The sequence below is a fragment of the Hypomesus transpacificus genome, chromosome 6, assembly GCF_021917145.1.
Source record: "Hypomesus transpacificus isolate Combined female chromosome 6, fHypTra1, whole genome shotgun sequence".
Lineage (NCBI taxonomy): Eukaryota > Metazoa > Chordata > Actinopteri > Osmeriformes > Osmeridae > Hypomesus > Hypomesus transpacificus.
The window spans coordinates 14,520,274-14,531,257 of NC_061065.1; the positions used below are offsets into that span (position 1 = coordinate 14,520,274).

A 10,984-nucleotide genomic window follows, 5' to 3' on the forward strand; every position below is an offset into this window, starting at 1 on the left:
TAGGAAAGCTTTCAGAGAAACATTTAAATCGAAACCCTTTACTGGTAGAACCATTTTATTAGACATTGGTCCATGTTAGTGGTCATCATTAAATGGTGATCAAGTAACTGCCTACGTTGAAATGTGCAGCAGCTTATTGGAAACAGCTGTCTCTTTCTATGCCTCTTCCTAAATTGTCCCAATTCTGGTTTACATAAGGTTTGATATTACTTCGATAATTCTCTAATGTTTGCTGAGATTTTATCTGCACTAATTAAGTCAAACGTGTAGGAGATAGATGGTCTAAATAGAACAAGAGAATAACCCCTGAACACATTTTGGCCAGTTCAAATGTCTACATTGGGGTTTTTGTTTCCAAGACACTGTATGTGATTGTCCTGAGACAGTAAATATCTTACATGGACCCGATCCATTGTCCAACAGGTGTTTTCCAGTGTGTGTCCTGGAGGGATAGATTTGGATTAGCGTAGCGTGCTGTCTTTGAATGGATCTGAATCAGAGATGCTGGCTCATTCAGGGTCAAGTTAATGCCCCACTAATGGGATCCAGAGTGCCGTGCCATGAGATCTCCGCTCCTAATCACTTCAGGGCTGTATTTTCGGACCCTGCAGCTGGAATTAGAAGCCTGTTGCGTCTTTTAGGAGGGAAGTGTCAAGCCTGATTATCTGTTTTTGAGCTTATCGGCGTGGAGGTTAGATAACTCACACAGCTACTGTGGTTTGGTGAGAAGCGAAGGGGGAGGACAGTACCAGAATACTGTTGATCTCATATGTTATAATTTCTGGAAAGTAAACCAGTGTGCAGTCACTGAGTCCTTCATTTATTGTAAACTCGAACTGTAAACTTGAACTGTTCTATATACACTCTACTGAAATAAATACACATTTAAGAAAAGAGGCTGAAGACAAGAAAAGCAAATAACTCAATTTATCTGACCAAAGGACATGTTTTGGATTGGCACACAATTCTGAGATGGCTGTTTTCCAAAATCACAGAAGACTCACCAAGTACTGAACAGGGCGGCCATACCTTTTGTCTTCATTCTTGACTCCAAATTAACATTTTGAGCCAAAATGGAAAATGTATTTCGGATTTTCCCCTACGGTAAGACCATCTCAGGTGTGAGAAACCTCTTTGAGCACGGCCCAATCCTTATGGACTCCAGTGCAGGCCGAGCTAGACGGAAAGCTGCTGTGTTGTCGCCATCGGTGACTATGGTGGCAGCGTTTATGGGAAGCCGTGTTTTCCCCAGCTTCACCGGTGACCCCTCCTCTCTCTTGACCTTTCAGACCCAGGCAACCCAGACCGTGCTGCAGAGCCGCGAGGGCCTTGTGATGCCGCGCATGGCCATGCTGCTAGGCCTGATGGGAATCGGCATGTCTGGATACAGCTCCAGGCAACTCACTTTGCACTACAAGCCTTCAGCCAACCTCATGAGATAAAACCAGACATGAACAAGATGTTCACCCCTGACCCCAGACACACCACCCTGCTGGATCACAACGGACCTTCACAAGACACAGCCATCACTGGACTATACCCAACACTACAGGACTCCACTCAAAGGAATTGTTCTTTCTCCCAAAAAAGGTGGTTCATTATTCCCTGTTGAATTTAGCGTTTGTGATTGAAGTTAAGGATTGACCCAGTTTGATTCAGATTTTGGAATTTGTTTGTGGTCGGAGATTGAAAGATTGATGCCTTAAGGTTCCACTTCAGCAGTTAATGACTACAAGACTACATCTCCTTTCCTTCCTGAACACTACATCACTCTTTATGCAGAAACATTTAGTTCAGTTGTAGATAATCCAGACTCTTCTTAATTTCAGTATTTTTACTTGTAGTCACACGCAAAGACAACATACATTTCCACAAACAGGTTCAACCATAAACTTCAGTCAGACCCTCCCCTTTTCATAATATGTGCCTTAAAAAGGGGGTGATTCAAAGTAAATACATCCACATAATGTCATTTAAACATCACCCCCTGCCCCCCCTAAATTAAATAATTAACAGCTATATCAAAAAAAGATCCTGTTAATATCTCCGTGAGTTTCTCAAGTTTTACTCCCTCAAGTGATAAGACACACTGAATAGGATCGGTTTCATAAACGTGTCTCCACTTGAAGCCAAGTTGACAAGCCTTCCCGAGTCACTGAGGGTCCCCTCCTGTCTAATGCGTGTCTCAGCCCTTTGTGTGTTAGTGTTTGGGAAACGCCACGACTGCTCCAAGAGATTTTAGGTCCTTTTTAAGGGCTGAGACACCTCGCCTGTGTCCAGGTTTCCTATTTAAGATCAGCATAGAACAGAGATGTCCAATACAGAGAATGGAGGCATCATAAACTCAGAGAATCCGAATGTTTTGACAGCTTTGAATGATTCTGTACGTCAGTCTTGTATTTTTACATTTGATTCTGGAGTTTACTCCAGAATCAAATGGATTTTCTGATGTCATTATTTGTGTTTGTATGTAAAAGAACTCAAGGTACATCATTGGACCAAGTTCAGAGATATGTCCGAGTTCTTACGAAAAAAGGCTGACTGAATTTTGCACAAGGAAAGGATTGTCTCAACATACTGATTAATCTTTCTTCCCACCACATCAAGGTTGTGAACTTCCTGCAATATATAAAAGCTGGCTGATTGTTGGCTTCATCATTAATTCTACACATCTTTCAGGAAACTAAACATCTAAGATGTTTGAACATTGCTTCTTTGCACTTTTGAAGACTGGCCGTGTACATAACTTGTACATACGGTACATATCTGAACATATCTGATGCTTGAGGAGATTAGTAGATGTGAATGACATGGATTGTGACACAGCTGAACTGGGTGAAATCTAGTTGAATTGACACATTAACTCTTTTTGGGTGCATGTCTAGCAGCATGCTTGGTTGCATTCAGGTCAGCCATCCTGGTTGCCTCCTAACCTAACACAAGGATTGCTGAATGTGTACATTTTCAAAGAATTTACCCGGTTGTCCTCCATTGTCAGAATAGGGAAGCACCGAGAGGTGTAAGGCAAATGACCGGTAGCTTGGTCTCCTAACTTAGTCAGAATTAATTCCTATTTATATTAAATGTATAGCTCTTTTCTTAACAAGTTCCGTAAGAAGAGGAAAAACCTTTGACAGAATATGACTGTCACCGACACAACGAATGTATTAGTGGTTTTCAGAAATATTTGAACTTGTACTGTAATTTAATGTAAGGAAGTTGTAACCACACTCAATGTATCCAGTTTTTCTTTCTTTAAAATGTAAAAAGAAAATGCTATTTCAAGTTCCTGGTCACCCACTTAGTCTTTATATTGGATTTCATGAGAAGGGATCTCTTTTCCTGGAAAAAGTCACACCTTAAGGTGACAGAGGTTAGTAATCCTGAAAGAGACACCCAGACAGGTGTGAGGGAAATGTAGGAAATGTAAGACTCCTTGCATTTGTACCCTCCTCATAGCCAGCCTCTGACCTTCTGTTGAAAAAACCATGTAGGCTACAGTAGGTTGAGAGGATAGTTGCAGTGAATCCACAGTGTGTTGTCTTTCTGTAACCGAGTGGTTCCCTAACATTCTTTGCTCATATGGTTTGTGTTTGGTGTTGTGAACTATTCAGCTTGTCATTGATTTTCTTTGAATTTGTATAGAAAACCAAGCTGGGCCGAACGCTTTGCAAATATATTAACATTTGCTGTAGATATTTTCTGTTTGGACTCCCATTGGGGTTATTGCATGTTGCTACATAAATCGTTATCTTTTTGAACCACTTAGAGCATCACGAGTTTGAGTGATTAAGTGACATGGAATTCATTACCGGACTTATTACTGAGTAGTGTTCTGGGGAGAACTGTGATTACATGTGGTTTTGCTCATACTGCTTGCTTACATAGCTGAATCATTGCTGTTTATGTAGAAGTTGTTAAACACTTGCATTTTATATTGAAGGGTTTAGAGTGTCTTTGTATCACTTAATGTTTGTCCATTGTTTAGAAATGCCAGTATAGTGAACAGAGGGATTCAGAATGCCTCACCAAGCACCTATAAATGTGTTTTGTGATAATGTGTATTATCAATGTAAGACACGTTTTAACAGATGAAATGGAGTGTTTCTTTTTGCTTTTGTCCTCGGATTTTACAATTCAGAGATCATGGTTAGCCATAGGTAACGCAATTAAACACTGGAGCCTATTTCACAACAGAAATGCTGATTTTATTCACTAGATGTCAGCACAGTGTTTTGTCCTCCTCTTGGTTTCACACTTGTGTTCTGTTGAGTAAAAACAAGTTATGTCTGCTTGATAGATGCACAAGACTGTGCTGATTCTGTCTTTAGATGTTACCGTATAGTTTAATATCCATGACCAGTTAGGCTGTCAAGGTACCACCAAACATTCTCCAATAGAAAATGCCTTTCTCTAGAGAAGTTAGTCCTCTACTGAACAATTCAAATTCGAAATCAATTCATTGTGAAGCCTCCAGTTGACATAGTCTGCCCAAATCCAGGCATACTGGTGATCTGTAATCACGTTGGCCTGACGGAGTTGATCTGCCAAGCAGACAGTCACCTCCTGGGCTAAGGTAATACAACTTACTTCACGGTCAAGGCTAAGACTGTGTGGCTCTGACCCAGATAGCACTAAGCTCCTTTGAGAACGTGTTCAAAACCACATACCGGTAACAGCCAGCACCAGGTTACCAAATTCTGACACACAGCAGCTTATGAGCTTTCCAGGGAGAAAATACCAAAATAAACGATTCAACTATTCATAGTTTCACAGTTGCCAAATTTCCACACATGTACACAGCCATATCCGTACACAAACACACCCACACATCCACACACACTGCAGGCTTTTAATCAGATACACTAAAAAGGTGCGCAGTCAGACACGGGGGTACAATGGAACACATCTCTCTCTCTGCTCACTCTCTTTGTCTTTCTTTCTCTCCCTCAGTCTTTCTCACTTTTTCTAAGCTTTGCTCAGACAGACCTCAGCGATAGAGTATGTCAAGGTCAAATCAACACACACACACACACGCATGAACACACATGACACATCTCTCTGTCACACACACACACATTCAGTACACACTGGTTCATTGTGTTTCTGTCTCAGTGTCTGGTCTTCAGGTGGCTCTAGTTACATTCACACAGCAAGCCACAAAGAAGTAAATGTCTCTGCTACTGAGAGGGGAGAGGAGGAATGAGGGGAGGGAATCGAACAGATTGTACCTTAAGGTAGTTAAGAAGAAAGAGAGGGCAGCAGTGTGCGTGAGTGTGTGTGACGAAGAGAGATAGAGAAGAGGAGTGTGAGTGAGTGTGTGTCAATTATGAGGCAGCACATTCCCACATTGGTCCTTCTTTAACGGCACAACAGCTTAGTGTGGCTTTAGTTTCCTCTGTCTTGATCTCATTAAACCTTCACTCGTGTATGGAGGCTTTTTCACACACACAGTCATGCACACACTCACACACGCACTTGTTTACATATCCTCTGGACTGGAGGACACACATAAAAAACAGACCACCATACACACAAAAATACCTACAGCAGGAAAATGCCTGTAATAGTCTTGATGCCATAGGTTGATCTTGGACAACGGTGACCGATGGCTGGAAGTCGCGACTCTCTCGGTAGAAAAGATGGCAGGTCATTATGACACGTTAAGAAGATAGTTGTTCTCAACATCCCTTCTATTTCAGGCTTCTGTTACCAAGCAGATTCTGGTGGTATGGAGTGGTTGACGTGCGTGAATAGGCTGTGTTGTTAATAAATGGACGGATGCGGTCTGGACTGTGACCTCAATGGAAACCTTAATCGTACACTGACGTTTCAATACTGATCCTCGCTTGAACAACACCCCAGCTGAATTAGTCCAGTTATATGCCGAAGTAGTGAACTGTAAGTGCTTTGTCACCATAGCTGGAAAAAGAACATTCGCTTTGCCTGAGGAAACAAGTTCAATGGAAAATATTGAGGCATTCCAAGGCTAAGTAGTATTTCCAGGTGGAAGGGCACACCTTTTCCCTCTAATTTGGTTAAGTGTTGCTAATGACTCAATGCTTTGTACACAGGTATCCCTCCTCTTAAGACCAGTGCAGAAACTTAAAGTACAACCCAATGACTCACTAGTTTTCTTTTTTTAACAAGGTTTTCTGTAAAACATTAGCCCCGCACATCCTATCTCACCTATGACCTCTCCATGCAAAGCTCTTAGTCTCTCATTCCATTGCCCTCCGCCCCATTTTTACAGGATGCTTTCTAAAGATCGAGAATGTTGCTACCTGTCCGCTTTTACGCAAACGATCCTGACAAACCGTGACGTCGTTCGGAGAAGATTTGAAAAGAAAACAGAGAATCAACTCAACAATAACTGGGCCCTTCTGGTGAGGTTTTGAAGTTCCTGTTTGTGAGGTGGGGTATCAAAGGGAGAATGCTTGTTTGATGCTTCTCAGAGCAGAACAAGTGTCTTCTCTGGTCTATTAGGGGCTGTTGTTATTCTTCCCGGGTCACTCTGGACAACTCAAACACCCTGGGAGTCTCATGAGATAGCTGTTTACTCAGGATAATCCCAGCTGTGTCTTGGTTAACCCTGTCAGATCCACTGAAGAGAGTTACTGGCCACCACATGTGATGTACTATGGAGCACAGCTCTGTGTGTACATGCTCTCATCGCATGTGAAGAGCCTGTGTAGATGTCCACACAGACAATACCATGCATCTTTGGATACACCTAGGGTCTCAACCCCCCCTCCCTCCCCAATACACACACACACACACCCCACACGCAAACTCTGGGACAGTTTCAAGGGTATTGATTCGCGGTGTGACTCCCGTGACAGGTGATTGTTAAAAGGGGACCTCTTCCTCTCCCTGATGAAAAAAGCCAATTAGAAGGATTAAGAACATAGTGGGAAACCTGAGTCACGTAAGGCAACACTCCTGTACTGACATCCATGTAGGCAATTGCCCTTATGACAACCCATCGGTCAGAGCTCAACCACACGGAAAATTACAGGTCACATCTTCATACCTTCATGCACACATCCATTGGCACGCTACATTCAATATTTATATCTTTTATACTACTGTATACATATTATATGTAATTTAGTACTGATATACTTTTGCTATTTACTGAAATCGTTGCTTTCGTCTTTTTGTTTTTAAAGCCATTTTTGCTATTAGTAGTTTCAAAAAATGACGTTCCACTACGTAGCTGTTGGTTGCCCTTTCAAAATACTTTCATTGTCAAACCTGACCTTGTGTTATACATTCATTGCACGTGATAAATAAATAAATACATCTGATCCTGACTGAGGATGGATCACATTTAAGGACCACCCTGTGAGTTGATGGAGTTACATGTAACATCTGAATATAAAGCAGTTGGCAATTGTCATGTAATGCCATAATGTCATAATGACCTAGGTTCAAATTAGTCTGCTCCACATCTCACCGTGAACAAAACATGACGTACGTACTTCTAATTGTTAAATGTGACAATCCACTACCTTAATTGACTTAGCAGTGAGTTAGGTACCGTAGATATAAGAGTTCCTGAGAATCAGGTGAATGGCGTTAGAGAGGCAATTTTAGGTGGTAAGGAAGGGTACATAATGGGCAATTTGTTTGCATGGCCTAGGGGTTTCATTTAAGAGGGAGCGGGAGGGGGGGTTGAAAAAGGAGAAGGGAGAAAAAAAGGAGGAGGGGTGAAGGAAAGTAATGGGCTAACGAGGACAGAGGGAGTCAAAAGTGATCCAGGCACCTTTCGGCCGTTTCACCACAAATCTAACTTAATCAGGTTTGGTTCGATGCAAACTCACTCCCAACTCTCGACCACAAATGACTTATAAAATATAAGGCAATCCTCTTTAGATTTTATGGAGCTCATTCTGCACCCTTTTAGAGACAGGACAAAACCCTCCTTAGTGACCGTGACTGTGACGACCTGCACTGCCGACACCAGTGCAGCTCGAGGACTGCATACCCCAGGTGCTCAATTATCACTTCAGGGAGCTAGTGAAGATTATCTCGTGGGGAGTGATAGGCATTTGCATGAGATGCCATGCAAAGTTGGAAAAAGCATGATGTGATTCACGGAGTCTGAAACAACGTTTGCTCCTACCTCCTACCTTTTCACATACAGTCGGCTAAATACTCAATAGGGAATCAATGATTTAAAGGCTTAGTTCAGACAGCCAAATCCCAAAACAGAATGCGTTTGAATTGCAGTTTAACATAAGTTGACTGTATGAAGTTCAACATCTACCTCCAAGTCAAGTCTGCGTCCTCCTTTGACTTCAAAGATGAAAAAACAAAAACCATCTGAAATACCCATGGCAACCATAAAACGGGAGTCTTTTAAGAACATGAGAGGGGGGTATGGGCGGAGCGACGGTTAAAGATCCAGGTGGTCGAGACTCAGTGCGTACATTAAATACACAAAGTCGTCTGTGAGTGAGTGAGTGCAATATTGAGCCGGGGGTAGGACAGATTAATGTCATTTTTATTGAAAGATTCCTTAATTTACTGCAATAAACTAAAATCCGTAGCCCTGGGTCGCTGGTCTTTTGAGAGAGCGGCAAAACATTTTCGCTTGATAGGAAACTCAGATTCAAGTAAGTTTTCAGTCAAGCTCCGCCGTTTTATTACACTGTGAAGACGATCCCCATTTTCTTAAGCGTCTGACGAACAGACACTTAGAGATGTTCAAGAAAAGTAAAAGCAAAGTGTTGGTGGATTCTGCGTCGGAGGAGGACGACGTGTCTTGGCATCACCAACATACTTACAAGGTAAGAAGTCCGACTGGCAGGGACCAAGTACAGAACATGATTAGAAAGGTGAAAGGACACAATATGTGTTTGCTTCCTTAACATTGATCATACATTATTTAGAAAAATACTTAATTAGTCTTTCATTTTTGCTAATAGTAGAAGTTTTATACTATTATTTTATAAGTGAATGTATATCAATGACATCTTGTCTGTCTCGTGATGAGCCAATACAACGGTCATATGCGCACTGATGTTGTCTCCTGGATGATTGATCGGGCACAAGGAGAAGGGTCAAAATCAGATACCATCAATGCATTTGGCCTTCTGGTTGTGCACAAATTCGTGGTCAATAACTTAATCAATAACTTTATTCCCAAAAAATACAGTTGTTTTGAAGGTATAGTCAGCCATCATGGAAAGAGCTTGCATTGTCAGGTCTGCTTTGTAGCTCTGGTGGAAAAGCATGTCATGGAAAACAATGGGGAATGAGATAAGTAGATTCTCACTCAGTAGAAGGCAATTTCACATCAGTTTGTCAAAAAATGCCCCCCCCTCCCCCAACGGCTCCTCTCCCAGGTGGGAGCAGAGTGTGTAGGTGTCCTCTCTCCTGTGCCCCCATGTCAACCCAGCCGCACTGCTGACTCAGGGAGTGAAAGACAGGGAGAGCACAGATAAGCAAACACACACACTTGTGCACTTCTGAGAATTGACATTTGCATTTGACATTTATTCATTTATCAGATTATTTTATCCAAAGCAAGGTACAGTTAGTGCACATACGAAGGAAAGTAGAAGGTCAAAGATCAGAAGTATTTCAGTGGTCAGAGTCAAGCAACTGTCTGTTTCTACTATCAGCTTCGCAAAGTAACCACATCTTAGGTAACAGGTATGGTGAACAAAAATGATTCTAAATTTTACTGCAATACAATAATACTACAGTGCAACAATAATATATCAATTGCCTAAGAATATAGCAACATTAACATCTTGAGAATGTGAAGTCAGTTTCAATGCCTTGAGAAGGAAACCTGTACTTTTGTCAACCTCAACATGATAGGGCAATGTGTTTGAGCTTTGGGGCATGTATGTTCTTTTAATATAGCTTTGACTTAGGCTCTTTCATGCCCCCACCCCCTGTTCCATTCTGTCAGGTTCCCACTGGCACCAGTCTGGCTGTAATGGGTGGTCCTGGTCTCAGGCCTGGGAACAAGTGTCAGTGACTTTTACCCATAAGAACTGGCCTCGAGCCAGCTGTGTGTTTTTAGGACATGGTAATCGGTCAGTCACAGGGTGCTAAGAGTTGATCCCAGAACAGGTCTACTGTACTGAAACTCTCCTGGATCCTGGGAAAGTCATCAGGGAGGTCTCCCCATGTCGCCAAGGCAATGGAGTGCAGTCAGGGTCAGAGGTTTGATCATAAAGTCCAGTGAAACGCTGCAAAATGAATGAATACCCTCAAATCAGTGTATCCTCTACAGAGATCAAGACCCTTACCAGCTAAAAGGTCTGGACAGTTGTATGCAGAAAAAAAATCAAATTTTCAAAAAATAGGTCTTTCAGGTCTCTGGGCATGTTATTTTTGGATGAGGGCCCAGTAGCAGGTCTGCTTCACCCAGAGAAAGAGAGAGGAGAGAGTGAGAGAAAGAGAGAGAGAGTTGTGTGAGAGAGAGAGAGTGTTGTGAGATACATGTAGTGTATAAGACATGCATGTGCTCAGAGGATATGCCATAGGGTAATCTATCTGCAATGGGGATCCAGGAGCCAAGATGAACATTCCCATCTTTATATAAATTCTTAAGTCTCATTTAAAAAATAATGGAGACGGAGTGAATCCGAGGGGAAAATAATTAGAGAAAAAGAGAGAGCGTGTGGGGGGTAGGGAGTGAGAGAAGAAAAGATTGGAAGGTAATATCTTTCCTTTCTCCATAGTGCTCTAGGGTTAGAAGGCCCATGCTGCAGCTTGCCTTTACACCCCCAGTCTCCTCCTCCTCCGCCTCCTCCTCTTACCCTCTCGCCCAGCCTGTTGACTGTTTTGGCTGTTCAGGGAAGTTCAACAGAGTAAGACACGGGGACAGGTCTGTATTTGTGTCTTTTAGGGAACCGAGGGGAACTTGAAACACGACTGTAAAAGCCTAATGCTACTCCATATGCGGGCCAGATTAACAGGGTTTTGATCCAAATAAAGACCTCAAAGAACCTCCTCTCTG

General features: G+C 42.3%; 1 protein-coding gene across 1 annotated transcript in view; it reads left to right on the top strand.

The window, feature by feature from the left end:
* The first annotated feature begins 8,389 nt into the window (after window positions 1-8,389).
* Window positions 8,390-10,984, top strand: part of si:ch211-225h24.2 (uncharacterized protein LOC564539 homolog) — an 8,331-nt gene continuing 5,736 nt past the window's right edge. The window contains exon 1 of the mRNA XM_047021481.1: window positions 8,390-8,862. Coding sequence (XP_046877437.1) covers window positions 8,709-8,862 — 154 coding nt within the window. The 5' untranslated portion in view covers window positions 8,390-8,708. The remainder of the gene's footprint in view (window positions 8,863-10,984) is intronic.